Source organism: Taudactylus pleione, unplaced genomic scaffold, assembly GCF_031769625.1.
Source record: "Taudactylus pleione unplaced genomic scaffold, aTauple2 ptg000016l, whole genome shotgun sequence".
NCBI classification, from domain to species: domain Eukaryota; kingdom Metazoa; phylum Chordata; class Amphibia; order Anura; family Myobatrachidae; genus Taudactylus; species Taudactylus pleione.
Window position 1 is genome coordinate 47,758,322 of NW_028284418.1, and position 13,733 is coordinate 47,772,054.

General features: G+C 41.0%; 1 protein-coding gene across 1 annotated transcript in view; it reads left to right on the forward strand.

The window, feature by feature from the left end:
- LOC148542015 (hexokinase-1) overlaps window positions 1-8,456 on the forward strand; it is a 58,208-nt gene extending 49,752 nt beyond the window's left edge. The window contains exons 11-18 of the mRNA XM_088476116.1: window positions 859-1,007; window positions 1,820-1,939; window positions 2,682-2,777; window positions 3,727-3,826; window positions 4,566-4,749; window positions 5,022-5,177; window positions 6,059-6,292; window positions 7,412-8,456. Of these exons, the coding sequence (XP_088332242.1) occupies window positions 859-1,007; window positions 1,820-1,939; window positions 2,682-2,777; window positions 3,727-3,826; window positions 4,566-4,749; window positions 5,022-5,177; window positions 6,059-6,292; window positions 7,412-7,556 (1,184 nt within the window). The 3' untranslated portion in view covers window positions 7,557-8,456. The remainder of the gene's footprint in view (window positions 1-858; window positions 1,008-1,819; window positions 1,940-2,681; window positions 2,778-3,726; window positions 3,827-4,565; window positions 4,750-5,021; window positions 5,178-6,058; window positions 6,293-7,411) is intronic.
- Window positions 8,457-13,733: the final 5,277 nt, after the last annotated feature.

Consider the following 13,733-nt stretch of genomic DNA (forward strand, 5'->3'; position numbering starts at 1 on the left):
ACAATTGTAGCTTGGTAACCTATGGTTACCTATGTGCTCTGGAGTGCTCTCTAATGGTGGTAATCTCTGACCATCTGCAGACATGGGAGACTCTCATCTCTTTCCTGCACTGAGTTGATTACAGTAGGTCACTGATTGGGCACTATGGCATTTTTGCCAACTTTTAAAAATACATTTCAGGCACACTTTGCTGCTGAGCTGGGGTATCTAAGCCCTGGACCACAATCCCCATTATGACATGTTTACTGAACTTGAGTAGAATATTCAACTCTCTAAACCCGGGGACTGTCCATGGGAATTATCAGCTATTGCAGCTCAGCTGTGTGGCCCTGCACATTTGTACTTATAGTAAATAACCCCAATAGGAGCTGCATTTTCCCATCCGGAGTTTGCATAAGAGATTTATTGCTCAGTCTTAAGGTGCGTACACACTAGACAATTCTTTAAACGATATTGCCGATAACGACACATTGCTACAACAATTTTGTTTAATCGTCTAGTGTGTACGCACTAGATCGTTAACGATGCGCACTCCCGCAGGTCGTTAACGATATCCCCAACTGCCTGTACTTGCAGTACAAATGCAGCATGGCTCTACTCAACTCTGCCACCATCACCAAACCCCAAACCATTGTTCGTCGAATCCAGCATCGGCAAGTGTGTATGCACACTAACCGATGCCAGCACCCCTGCCGGGTCCTGCCGCAGACGATATCGTTGGGTACACACATCGTTTAGTGTGTACCCAGTTTTACTATAAACTCTTGTTTGTCTTTAGTTTTTGGGGATTTTTTCTGCTTTCAGTATAGTATTTGGCAGGTTTTTGTGTGATTTTTAGTTGTACATTTTCTCCCCTAGAAAATGGTGATTTTCTGGCTCTGGACCTTGGAGGAACAAACTTTAGAGTTTTACTTGTCAAGATTCGAAGTGGTAAAAGGAGAACAGTGGAAATGCATAATAAAATCTACGCCATCCCTACAGATGTCATGCAAGGTACCGGGGAGGAGGTATGTCACATACATACTATGTGGATATCTGCTTGTAGACGCTGGACAGTATAGGCTTTTAATAACCTGTTAGTTGTTTTCTGATATTATTAATTGGACATTATAACATTTTTACCTCAGAAACAAGCTGATGTATAAGGGCTTATTCTGAGTTGGGAACAAACCAAAAAGATCAAGTAACTACCTGGACAAACCATGTTCCACTGCAAGGGGTGCAAATACATGTCATTTTTTTGCATGCAGGGTAAATACTGGCTGCTGTTACATGTAGCCCACACATACAGGACAGCTTTATATTTACACAGCAATTAGATTTGGGCTTGGATATACCCATCTCACATCTAGTCTGTCTGCACATGTTAAATCTTCCCCACCTGAAGTGCAGCACGGTTTTACCAACATGCTCTTTTTTTTGTTTTGCTCCCAACTGAGAATCAGGCCCATAATGTCTCTTCTAAACATCTGCGAAGGTACAATTTATCTTTATAAGCAATGTATGTCACTAGCACGTGTCAAATACACCCGTGAAGTACTCAGTGGAAGCCATTTTGTGCCGTGAGAATGCAATCAATGAATTCATTAGGAACCATTGCTTGTATATTGAGGCACAAAGGGAGCCATGTTGCTGGCCGTGGCTAGTGTTTCATTGGTTCCTAGTAAATTGAATATTATTTATACCCAGAAGATGAGCTGCCACCATTGTGGTGAAGCCTGAGGTACATTAAAAAGATTGTTAAATCATGTCACTTGTAACTATTTGTTGTGTTCAGTTTGTTCAGAAATGACAAATATTATCACGGCCTGTATTTCAGCTGTTTGATCATATTGTCCATTGCATCTCTGATTTCCTGGATTACATGGGGATTAAAGGAGCGCGCCTTCCCCTGGGATTCACTTTCTCCTTCCCCTGCAAGCAGACAAGTCTGGACGCTGTGAGTCATGGGGCTTATGTTGGGCTCTGGGTTCTGACATGGGGAATGTGCTTTGTCTCTATAGCCTGACCATTCAGGACCAGTGTTACATACAAAGAGTAGTAGAAGTCAGGAACCACAGCATTCAGTGTGATTCTAAATAAAAAAATCTATAGTCTAAAATAAAATAAAAAATCATCTCAAATTGTAAAATCTAAGGGCGTATTAACGATGTGGTACATCCCCCCTGACTTCGGGTGGGGATGTACCGCGGTATGTACCAAGAATTTTGCAAAGGACAGCTCTCCCAATAAGAGCTATCCTTTGCGATGCTGCCGGGCAGAGGGACTTCCGGGTTTAACACCCAAAAGTCCCTCTGGTGTCCATCTGCGTAGAAGCACGGCGGCTGCGGGGGCTCATGGGATCCCTCCCATCCTGGAGCATCCCGATAAGGAGCCCATAGGCTTCTATTTGGTAACTCCACCTGAAGGTGGCGTTACTCATCGGGATGAAGCACCGTAATGTTTCACATTCCAGGTGCTTAGTACATCTGGGGAATGCGGTAAAACTGCGTTTTCGAGGGTTTTACCGCATATTTACCTTTAGTACATCCTGGCCTAAGAAAGAAAATTGTTGTATTTGAATGAAATATAAATCACCCAGTATACTTATAATGATGGAATGCTGTGACTAGACTCGGCTGGCTGTATTCTGTCACTGGCATGCGATAAAATCTAAACTGTATACATATAATTATATACAGGGTATTCTGCTAACCTGGACCAAAGGCTTCAAAGCGACGGACTGTGAGGGTGAAGATGTGGTTACTCTACTAAGGGAAGGAATCAAGAGAAGAGAGGTATATATGACTAATACACCATCTGCCTCATCCAGCACACTGTAATCGTGTCTTTATTCAGTATATAATCACGCCCTTATTCACTATATACACTCTAACAACATACTACAATTCTAGCATAACTAATGGAATTATTTCGTTGTTTAATTTTCATAATTGTAGGTTCCAATATTAAAATGTAATTTTCAGTGTTATACAGTTTGTTAGGATGTTATCCAGGGCCGTGAGTAGGGGTGTGAAACCAGTTCCGCCGGGTATAGTGCAGGGCTCTGTGAGCGGCATCGTCGCTGCCCCACGGCCCTCGCTTCTGGCTAGCAAGGTGACTGGAGCATCACTGCGGCAGTGCCACCAGTAGCATCCTTTAGACGCTACAGGCAGACACCCTACCATGTTTACAGTTGCCCAGACCATATTGAAGATGCTCTGGGTACTTCACAGATTGCTGATTCTGACCAAAAAGTCATCATAATCGGTAAATCAGGCTGTCCAACATGTTGAATTTCCCCAACCAATCGGAGCTGGGCTAGTGTATGGCAATGATCGGCCAACTTGCCAACTGTTACTAGTAAAATTATGAGCCTCTCACAATTGGCAGATCTTTTGGTTGCTGAGAATGATCTGCAAATCACTGAAATCTATCTGTAATATATGGTGCATATTGGTGGATCGTGAAATCAGGAAATAAAATGCAGCATCGTTGAATAGTTTTTTTTCTGATTGCTGTAGGGCAGAGCATTCGGTGCTAGCTGTCATAATGTACTGTCATGTAATAATGTAGGTTACTCTGGGAGATGATGGGAAAAAGAAGAAATAACAAAGATCATTGGAGAACTCCTAAAATACCAGTGATTTGCTGCATAATGCACATAGTAATTGCCCCATTACACATACATTGTGGCTGCACCAAAAATTTGTTTTTAATTGTCTTCATTTTATTCCCTTTCATAAGGAATTTGACCTGGATGTAGTTGCCATAGTAAATGACACAGTTGGAACAATGATGACTTGTGCATATGAGGATCCAAACTGTGAGATCGGTCTCATTGTGGGTAAGTTCATTATCCCTAGGGGGATCCGGTCAAAATGCCGACAGCCGGGATACTGGCGCTTAGAATGCCGATGTTGGAATCCCAACACCTGTCAGAATCCCGCGCTGGCATTCCAACCGCCGCCATCCCAACGGTAAGTACTGGAGTTAGGGGGAGGGTTAGTGTTAGGTACTAAGAGGGGAGGGATAGGTTTAGGGTGTGAGGAGGGGGAGGTTAGATTTAGGCACTAGGGGGAGGTTAGGTTTAGGCATCGGGGAGGGGGGGTTAGGGGTAGGGAGGTGGGAGGGTTATCATACTGACCGGTGTCCTAACCCTGTCGGGATGCCGGCGTCAGGAGTCTGACCGCTGGAATCCTGAGCGCCAGGATCCCATACCCAATCCATTCCTAGGACCAGGTTTTCCTACACAATGTACAGTAGATGCAGTGCGTTATGACAGCAAAAGTGGTCAGAATGAATACAATAAAGTAGATAAACTAAGAAATAAATATGAAAGTAATTGAAAAAATTTCCTACAACATTTCAGTATGATGCTTTATGCTAATCAATTATTTAATATGCTATTTATTATCAGCTTAGTGCTATTTATGTTTTGGATACTAACACAGTGAATGGCTTTCTCTGTCTTATAATGTAATTATTTAAAAAATTATAAAATATTAGAGTCTTTTGAGGTTGTCGGGGATCTATTTTCCATAAAACAACATCATCTACATGCTAAGCGTCCTGTTGTGTTGCAGGTACTGGCAGCAATGCATGCTACATGGAAGAGATGAGAAACATAGAGATGGTGGATGGAGATGACGGGAGGATGTGTGTTAATATGGAATGGGGCGCATTCGGTGACAATGGGTGTCTGGACGATATCCGCACAGTATATGACAAAGCTGTTGATGAATTGTCACTAAATTCAGGAAAACAAAGGTATGTTGTACAGACATCAGAAGGGCTTATGAGGGGTTGGGTATGAAATACCGGCGGCTGACCACCGGTTCAAATCCCAACAGTGCAAGCCCGAAGGTGCAAAATCCAGACGGCAGTGGTAAGTAACCGACGCCGGTATCCTGATCCCTATATCGACGGCCGGCATACTCACTACATCCTCTTATAAGATGTTTAAAAGAAAAATATAGCGTAAATTGATTTGATGTTAATTTCCTACTACACTTCATTAATTTTAATTATATTGCTTTTAGGTACGAAAAGATGATCAGTGGAATGTATTTAGGAGAAATTGTGCGCAACATTTTAATTGACTTTACAAAAAGAGGATTTCTGTTCCGAGGACAGATTTCTGAGGCATTGAAAACGACAAGTATCTTTGAAACAAAATTCCTTTCACAGATTGAGAGGTAGGTAGCAGCGGAACCAAACACTACTAATTAATATAAGGGGTGCACACCATGAATTCCCTTTATACAGTATTTATTTATGCTAGTCTAGAGCAAAGAAAACCATATCAAACTGTAGATTACAGGACTTCCTGCCTTGATGAAGGTACTCTTTCTATTGCACTGTATGCAGATGACAGGCTCTTATTTTTGGCTGACACAGGAGGCTTGGTAGATAGGCCCTGATTCAGACCCTCCGTGTTATTGAAGAGTTTGGGGTGGTTTTCTGGTCTTCTTGTTAATTGGTCCAAGTTCTTTATTTTGCTTATTAATGGCTCCATCCCTAGCTCTACCGCCCTTCCTTGTCCCCTGTTCCTTGTATATTATCGCCGCCGCAACCCCGCAAACATTGGCTCCAGTAGCTGAAACTCCATGCACCTCTGATTCCAGCTCAGTGTGTTTCTCAGTGATTTCACTGGTTCATAGTGGATTCATAAGCTGTTCTCCTAACCATTGATGTAGTTTACAAAGTGGTTCTCCATCTGAGTGATGGCAATAGTGTGCTTTAATGCTTTGTATACATAATGCAGGTATCCATACATAGCATAGAGCACAAAGTACTTCTTACCAAGCATTTGATTTTGCCATTGCAGGAGAATGATGACTGAATTTACTAATTGACTGTGATAATTAAGCAATGTATGTGTTGAGTCAGTCAGCAGTCTAGACTAAATATACAGTACAGTATGTCTTAAATAACCCTCTGTCCATGCCAAGAAAGTGGACATCTCTTATTTCACATTTAGACACAGCTCAAGCTTTGATTCACCTTAGGCTGTGCATATAGGTAAGATCTGGAAACAGACAGGAGGTGATAACACGACATGTCTTGTCTCTTACAGTGATAGGTTAGCATTGCTGCAAGTACGGTCAATCCTACAGCAGCTGGGTCTGAACAGCACCTGTGATGACAGTATAATCGTCAAAGAGGTTTGTGGCGTTGTATCAAGAAGAGCAGCACAGTTGTGCGGTGCTGGGATGGCAGCAGTTGTGGATAAGATACGAGAAAACAGAGGCCTGGACCATTTGGAGGTCACAGTTGGAGTTGATGGAACTTTATATAAATTGCATCCACAGTAAGTAATGATATTGTGACCAAATGCAGTAACTGCCTGATATATAATTCTTCCCCCATTGTTACATTCTTTGTATAAGTACAGTCCATCAAAGACAGCGTGGGCTATTTTGTATGTAGAAAAAAGGTAAATTGAATCTCTCTACCATCCTCATAAATGAACATTTCTATATGCAACAGCAGCCTATTTCAAGAGAAGCAGAAACAAATCAGTCTAGTTGAACCTTCTCTTTACTGATGCCATAAGGTTATAATTAATTAATTAATGAAGCGTCCCTGCAGATAAGGCAGTTGGCAGTATGTGTGTGTATATATATATATATATATATATATTATATTATAGATAGATAGATACAGGTTGAGTCTCCCATATCCAAAATGCTCAGGACAAGGGGTATTTTGGATAACGAAATATTCCGTATTTTGGAATATTTGCATATCATAATGAAATATATTGGGAATGGGACCCAAATATACACACAGAATGCATTTATGTGTTATATACACCTTATACACACAGCCTGCAGGTAATTTTATACAATATTTTCAATAATTTTGTGGCTCAAGCAAAGTTTGTGTACAGAAATTAAATTCATTTGTTTCATATACACCTTATACACACAGCCTGAAGGTAATTTTATACAATATTTTTAATAATTTGTGCCTTAGACAAAGTTTGTGTACATTGAACCATCAATCTCAGTCATGCCAAAATCATTCCGTATTTCGGAATATTTGGATATGGGAGACTGAACCTGTATGTATGTATGTATGTGTATATATAGATATATATATATATATATATATATTTAAATATAGATGTAGTTATGAGAGCCGCCGGTCTCAATCCCAGCAAGGGATTTAACATAGACATCGAAATACCGACACCTATGTTGATCCCGATGCCGTAATGCTGAGGACGCCAGCCCGAATGAAGGTAAGTCGAGGGCGCCCTTAGCGATAGCTGCGGGGGAGGAGGGTTAGAATTAGGGACTCTAGCAGGGTTAGGTTTGGGGGGGGGATTAGGGTTAAGCACCCCTAGGGGGGGAGGGTTATATATCACTTTTATTTATACTGTAGTCTGATCTGACATTTGTAATAAACTCTATTTCCTTTGCAGCTTCTCCAGAATCATGCACCAGACAGTTGCAGACCTTGCCCCAAAGTGTAACGTCTCCTTCCTGCTCTCAGAAGACGGCAGCGGGAAGGGAGCAGCTCTAATCACTGCTGTTGGCTGCAGACTTCGCGATTCTGAACAGAATTAAAGATTGGATCATCTCGCTTGTGTTTTCCTGCCTTTTCCAGCACTTTCATTTCAAGCAGTAACTTTAACAGAGCTGGGCTCTTCCAGCTGCACTGTCCATAGGAATCTTACCATAGGGGACTAGGAGACCATCATAATAAGAGTATTATCTCCAGCATTTGCTGTTACTGGGACTCCTTTCTGTATCACTCCTCAGCTAACACCATCTGCTCATAGGCCATTGATATCGGTTTATAATTTATTCTGTTGTTTTATACTTTATTTATCAGTTTGTGAAGACATCTGTACAGTTGTCCTTTTCAGTTTCCCCAGTTATTTCACAGCGGTAGTAGCTATTTACTCTAAAACTGGATCCCATCAGCCATACAGTGAAGGTCTACAAAGTACTTCTACCAAGTTATTTTGTTTTATTTCAAAACAACATTTGGATTGGTTGGATCTTCCAAACAGATGTAGTCCTGGGCGATAGGGGCAGTATCAGTTCCAGCAATTTGAGGGCTAACAGAATACTCCCAAAAAAGAGAGCACAGGACGCACATGGTAAATCTGGTATCAATTACATTTCTCATTGCTTGTATGAATAGTGTTGTGTTACTAGTATGTATCAATTCCACATGTATGTTTTGTTCTTAATGTCAGGCAAAATTCAACCTGTATCTGTTCATAGGAAGCCACATTTTTTTTTTTTTTTTTAGCTCTTTCGCCAATGTTCCAGAGATCTGAGAGGTTGTACACTTTTATATGAATATTTTGTCGCACTGTGGTTGGATGTGTTGAGATAGCTGTTTTTGTCCATGTTATAAGACAATGCCTGACGTATTTTATTTAGGACAGAGAACCATATTATGCCACACTAGAGTCACTAATGTTATTTATCAACTTAATAAACTTTTCCAATGTGTCCCCCTTGGTTTAGTGTGTTGATTACATTACGATTGCTTCATATGACTAGAAGATTCCTTACCAGGGGACCTAATAACCAGCAAGAGAAAAGTAAATGATTGCTGCTATTTGTTGAGTGTGTCATATGCACAGATGTGATCACCAGTTGGGTCTCCCTACAGGCACTTCAAGGAGCACTGCTAAACAGTTTAATAAAGAAAAGAATATAGGACAGAGTGTTGATAAATATAAATCATTTTAAAATTAAATTTTGTTTATTTTAAACAGAGACAAGTAAAAAAAAAAATCATCAGAAATTCTCTAAGTCCCAAGCATTTGGTATTTTGTCTTCTTTATATTCTTTCATCAATAATTTTTATTAGCAAGTAATCCCTTCCCCTCTCGCAAGCCATGCCCCTATCCCACGAAGCCACACCTCTGCTCCGGACATGCACCTAATCTCCCTGTTTTTTTTTTTTAAACAGTTTGGAGTTACGTATACATGAGTTTGGGAAGTAGCAACATTTTATAGGCAGCTAAATGGCCCAACCATGAAATACCATAATAAAACCAGGATTTAGTTAGGGACGTCGGTTTTTAAGAAGGGGTGAGAGATTAACATCGAAAACCATGGAAAGAGATGGGGGGGATCTGGATACCCAAGTAGAAGAGTAGATGGCTGCCAGTTATAACTAAACTCAGTGTGGAGACAGCATAGAGGCTTATAAAATATTAATGGCTAAAGCATCAGATTTGGAGGTGTTCAATTTGTAATAAGAAGCTCTACTATAACTATCCAACAAGTCCTGTAAGTGGGGTGCTGAGGTCAGTGGCTCTGTGACAGACCGGAGAACATCATCAGCAAAGAGACAATGGGTCGTATCCCCAACTATCACAGCTGGGAACTCCGCCGTAGCACGGATTCTAGGAAAGGGTACTCCTGATTAATGCTATTAGTTATAGGGAATACATTAGACAGAAGCCCATTACTAAATATACGAGCAGAGGGAGCATTATACAAAGCCAAAATAAAGGTGAGGATGTGGTCACAAAAGCCAAGAGATAAAAGCCCGCTTGTACCGCCAGTGAAGTCTATCAAAAGCTTTTTGCGAAAGCAAAGTCATGCCCCTTGTGAGTTGTGACGTGGAAACAATGTCAATCACTTGCTCAGAATGCACTAAAGAGGGAAGGAAGGGGCTAAGGACTTTAGCAATAAATTTGGCCTAGATCTTGACATCACCATTGAAAAATGCAATAGGGCATTCATTCTTACAGTCCCCTGGATCTTTCCCAGGCTTAGGAATTGTTATAAGTTGTGCCTCCAGCATTTCATGAAGGAAAGCAAAAGAGCCAGTGACTTCATTAAACAATGAGTCAGGGTGAACTAAAGCCAGTCATCCTCTTATAGTCACAGCCTGATGGCAGTTTCAGTGGTCACCTTCTGCAAGTCAATATGAACAATAGACAAGAAAATACAATATGTGAGTGATATTTGAGCGCTTGTTCTACAGATTGACTGACTATCGATGCATCTAATGTGTAGACATAAGGGTTTATGTAATAGCCTGCAAGATGCAGCGAACTGCCGATTATGTACAAAAAAGGAAACATTAGTTGCACATCAAACTTTGGAGTAAGCCTGTACTGTCACAGACCGAGCGGCTCTCCTAAGACGCCGGATCCTCTCTAGATGTGAGCGAATTCAGAGAGGCTCAGAGCATGCCCAGAAAAGTGTCCGAAATGCCAGTGTTTTTCAAACAACAACCCCCCCATCCCCCACACGTTACCTCTCCCAAATGCTGACTACCTGTTACTCACTTTGTGAATAAAACATCTCTGCGACTGCCGCAAAGAACTATTACTTATCACCTGTACCTGCTAATATGTCTTGTCATAGTATCAGGTAAGTTTATTATAACCTAAATGTTATACCAAAAAAATGTTAGATAGATAGATATTAAATGCAGGCAAGAGATTATCTCATCAGTGCGCTAAACCTGACTGGCTAACATCATAGACAATCTTTGTGATGTCACTCAGCTTTGGTGTAAGAGTCACTGTTTTCCATAGAACTATTACTTACCAGCTGTATCTGCTGCTATGGCTTGTCACAGTATAATGTAAGTTTATTTTCACCTAAATGTTGGATAGTTACATAGACAAGTATCTAGCAATGGTGAAGTGCAGACAGGCTTAGATGTATCACCTCAGTAGGCTTAGCTTTTGGATAAAATTAATTGCTTTGTACAGAACTGTCAATTATCATGTATAGCTGCTGCAGTGGTGTAAGTAGGGGGGGGGGGGTTGAGCAGGGCTTGTGCCCTGGGTGCCATCGGACCAGCGGCACGGGGTCCATGACACTGTGATCAGTATAGTGCTGACCGGAAGGAGTTCGGTCAGCCGCCAGCTGTGTGTTTGTTTTAATTAGTAGCCAGTGAATGAATTGATCAGACTGTCAAAACCGAATAATTGGCGAAGACAGAATCTGTTTGCAATTGGAATCTGCGCAATGCTATTTTGTAAAGGGCGACAAGACTCCATCTTAGAAATAAAATCTCACAGCACTATTTTGTAAAAAAAAGGTACATAGTCAGCCTTCCTCAAACACATGCAGACAGTGTGTAACACAAACACTAATTATTAGCATTTGGAACCCTATACAAAGCCCATCTTCAACCCAAAACAGGCAGAATAAACAGGGAGGCTCCGACAGCACAGCTGGAAGCCTCCTTCCTGTATGAGAATTAAATTCACTGTATAAACACATTTTGCAATTGCAGTTTAAAAACATCAGAAAAATACATGTGTGCTTATGTGTATGTATATATGTATATATATATATATATATATATATATATTATATGTATGTATGTATGTATGTATGTACGTACGTACATGTGGCCCATCATGCATGGACTTATGTGTATAATATCACACACAGACTTATATTTGAAAAGTAGCAAAATTCCCTGCAACTCATACACACAATGTTAAACAGAACACAGCTTTTTAGTGATCCTTCCCAAAATCATACTGGCATGGCCACACACACACATAGATGCCCTTCCAGCTTAGTGCTGCTCGCTGAGTGCCCCACCGACCCTCAGACGCACAACGCAATTCAGTGCTGTTTCTCCCTGCATACATACATTTAAAAGCAATGGTCCCGTAACGCAAAAAGGATAATTATTACTTGGTTTAAACGCAATGTCAGTATATAAAGAAATGAATGTTTTCTGTAACTATAGCTTAGTAAATGACAATTGGACTGTGTTTGGTACTGTACTGATCTACTCTGTTCCCACAGCGTTCCGGTGACATCAATATGAAGATCAGAACATGCGGCTATGAAATATGAATGTTAGAGAGAATAACTACTTGAAATGTTGTATGCCATAGCAGCTTAGATTTGCATGCAGGGGAGAAAGGGGGATGCAAAGGGAGGTTGGAGACCTTTTGTATCCATTTGAAATTGTCCAATGAATGCCTTGTAACAGATTTCTAACCCTTATCAAAGGACAATGACATTGTGTAGGCTTGTTTACATTTTTGTCCAAAGGACTGGTTATTCCAGTCTAATCAATAGAGATAGCTAACTGAGACTAGAATCTAATTAGCAGTAGTTTCAGGTAACCAAAAGGATATTCCCTTTCTGATGACCTCACAGGTGAAAGGGGGTGGGAACATGGCATGCACATTTTGGACACACTCAGAGGCCAGGGCACACTGGGAGCGGGGAATTGGAGGAGAGAGGTTCTCTCTCTCACAAGACAACCTAAACAATGGGACTCTGTTCAATCGGGAATATGGCTAAGTATATTGTTGTTAAACTGTACAGTAGTTAGTCTATTTGAGTATCTGTAGCGAGTTTTGTGTTAGCCTGTTATTAGCTTATCTAGATTGTTTGTAATAAGTTTGTAGTTTGGTAAGGGAATTCATAAGTCTGTGTTAGCATACAGTGGATGATATGATGTGATCTAGTCTGTAATGTTATCATCTACACTGTAGTGTACAATAGTCTGTTCATACTGGTTGTTTTAGCAGCATGCAGGAAAGGGATTGATTATGGAGTTTTTGCAATATTTGTAATGATTGATGCTGGTTGATATAATTGTTTGAGATCCGCTGGTTAGCTGTGTTAGGGCCTTCCCATGTGCTTGAACAATATCTCTGCTTGGGAGAGATAGGCTTGGTATGTGTTGTATACTCATGAATGTAATCATAGGGTGGTATCAGTGTTATATTATGGAAGTTGAATTAATAACAGCTTTGAATGGTCATAAGTAATTGCCGTATGGAAAATAGTCTGCAGTTTGTTAAAGATGGCTACCTCCAAGTGGAGTGAACAAAGGAAATTATAATTCTACCCAGTTATGGTGTTGTATGGGTCAGATAGGTATATTGTAATTATTATAATTGTGATCATTGATGGATGTATGATTTACAGAGTTACAACTCAATGTGGGTTTTCTTCATAATGGAGTTTGTCTGTAGACCATGCGGTTTGGACAATAGGGCAGGTAGCATTCCCAACTACCCCCCCCCCCCCCCCACACACACACACACACACCATCACCAGCCATCTTGAACATGTGCTCTCGGCAGACATTGATATCTCTCTCATTGTATTTTGATGTCTCTCTTTCTCTCTCTCTCTGTTCTCTGTCTCTCTGTCCTCTGTCTCTCTGTCCTCTGTCTCTCTGTCCTCTGTCTCTCTGTCCTCTGTCTCTCTGTCCTCTGTCTCCGTCTCATATTGCTCATTGTATTTTGATCTTTAATAACCGTTTCATGTATATTAACTGTACCTTATGACCTAATGTTTGTACAATTTATTTGCGCTCATTATTAGATCATAGCGTTGTAAAATCTGTACTTTTACCTGAATAATAATCTTTAGCGCGTTGGACCGCTATTCAACTGTCTCAGTATTTCATTAATGGTATAATCAAACACAGCACTAATTAGCGACATCTTGTGGTTTTAGAAGGTATAGGCAGGTTTTGTCTTAGAGGTTCTAGGCAGGTGAATCTTAGAGGTTTATAGGCAGGAATGTACTAAAGGTTTATTTACAATTCAACAAGACAGACTCTCATTGACTGCTGCGCCCATTGCCGGAGCCGGGCTGGAGCTCACTCATGAGCTCCATCTTCCGGCTCCCGCAGTGGGTGATGGGAGACACGTGAGTGATGGGAGATGACGTCTCTCCCTTAATGCAGAGCGGGCCGGCCCGGGAGGACGGAGGAGCAGAGGGAGCCGGACCAGGGATTTCAGGTAAGTGTTTTTTTTTTTTCATGTG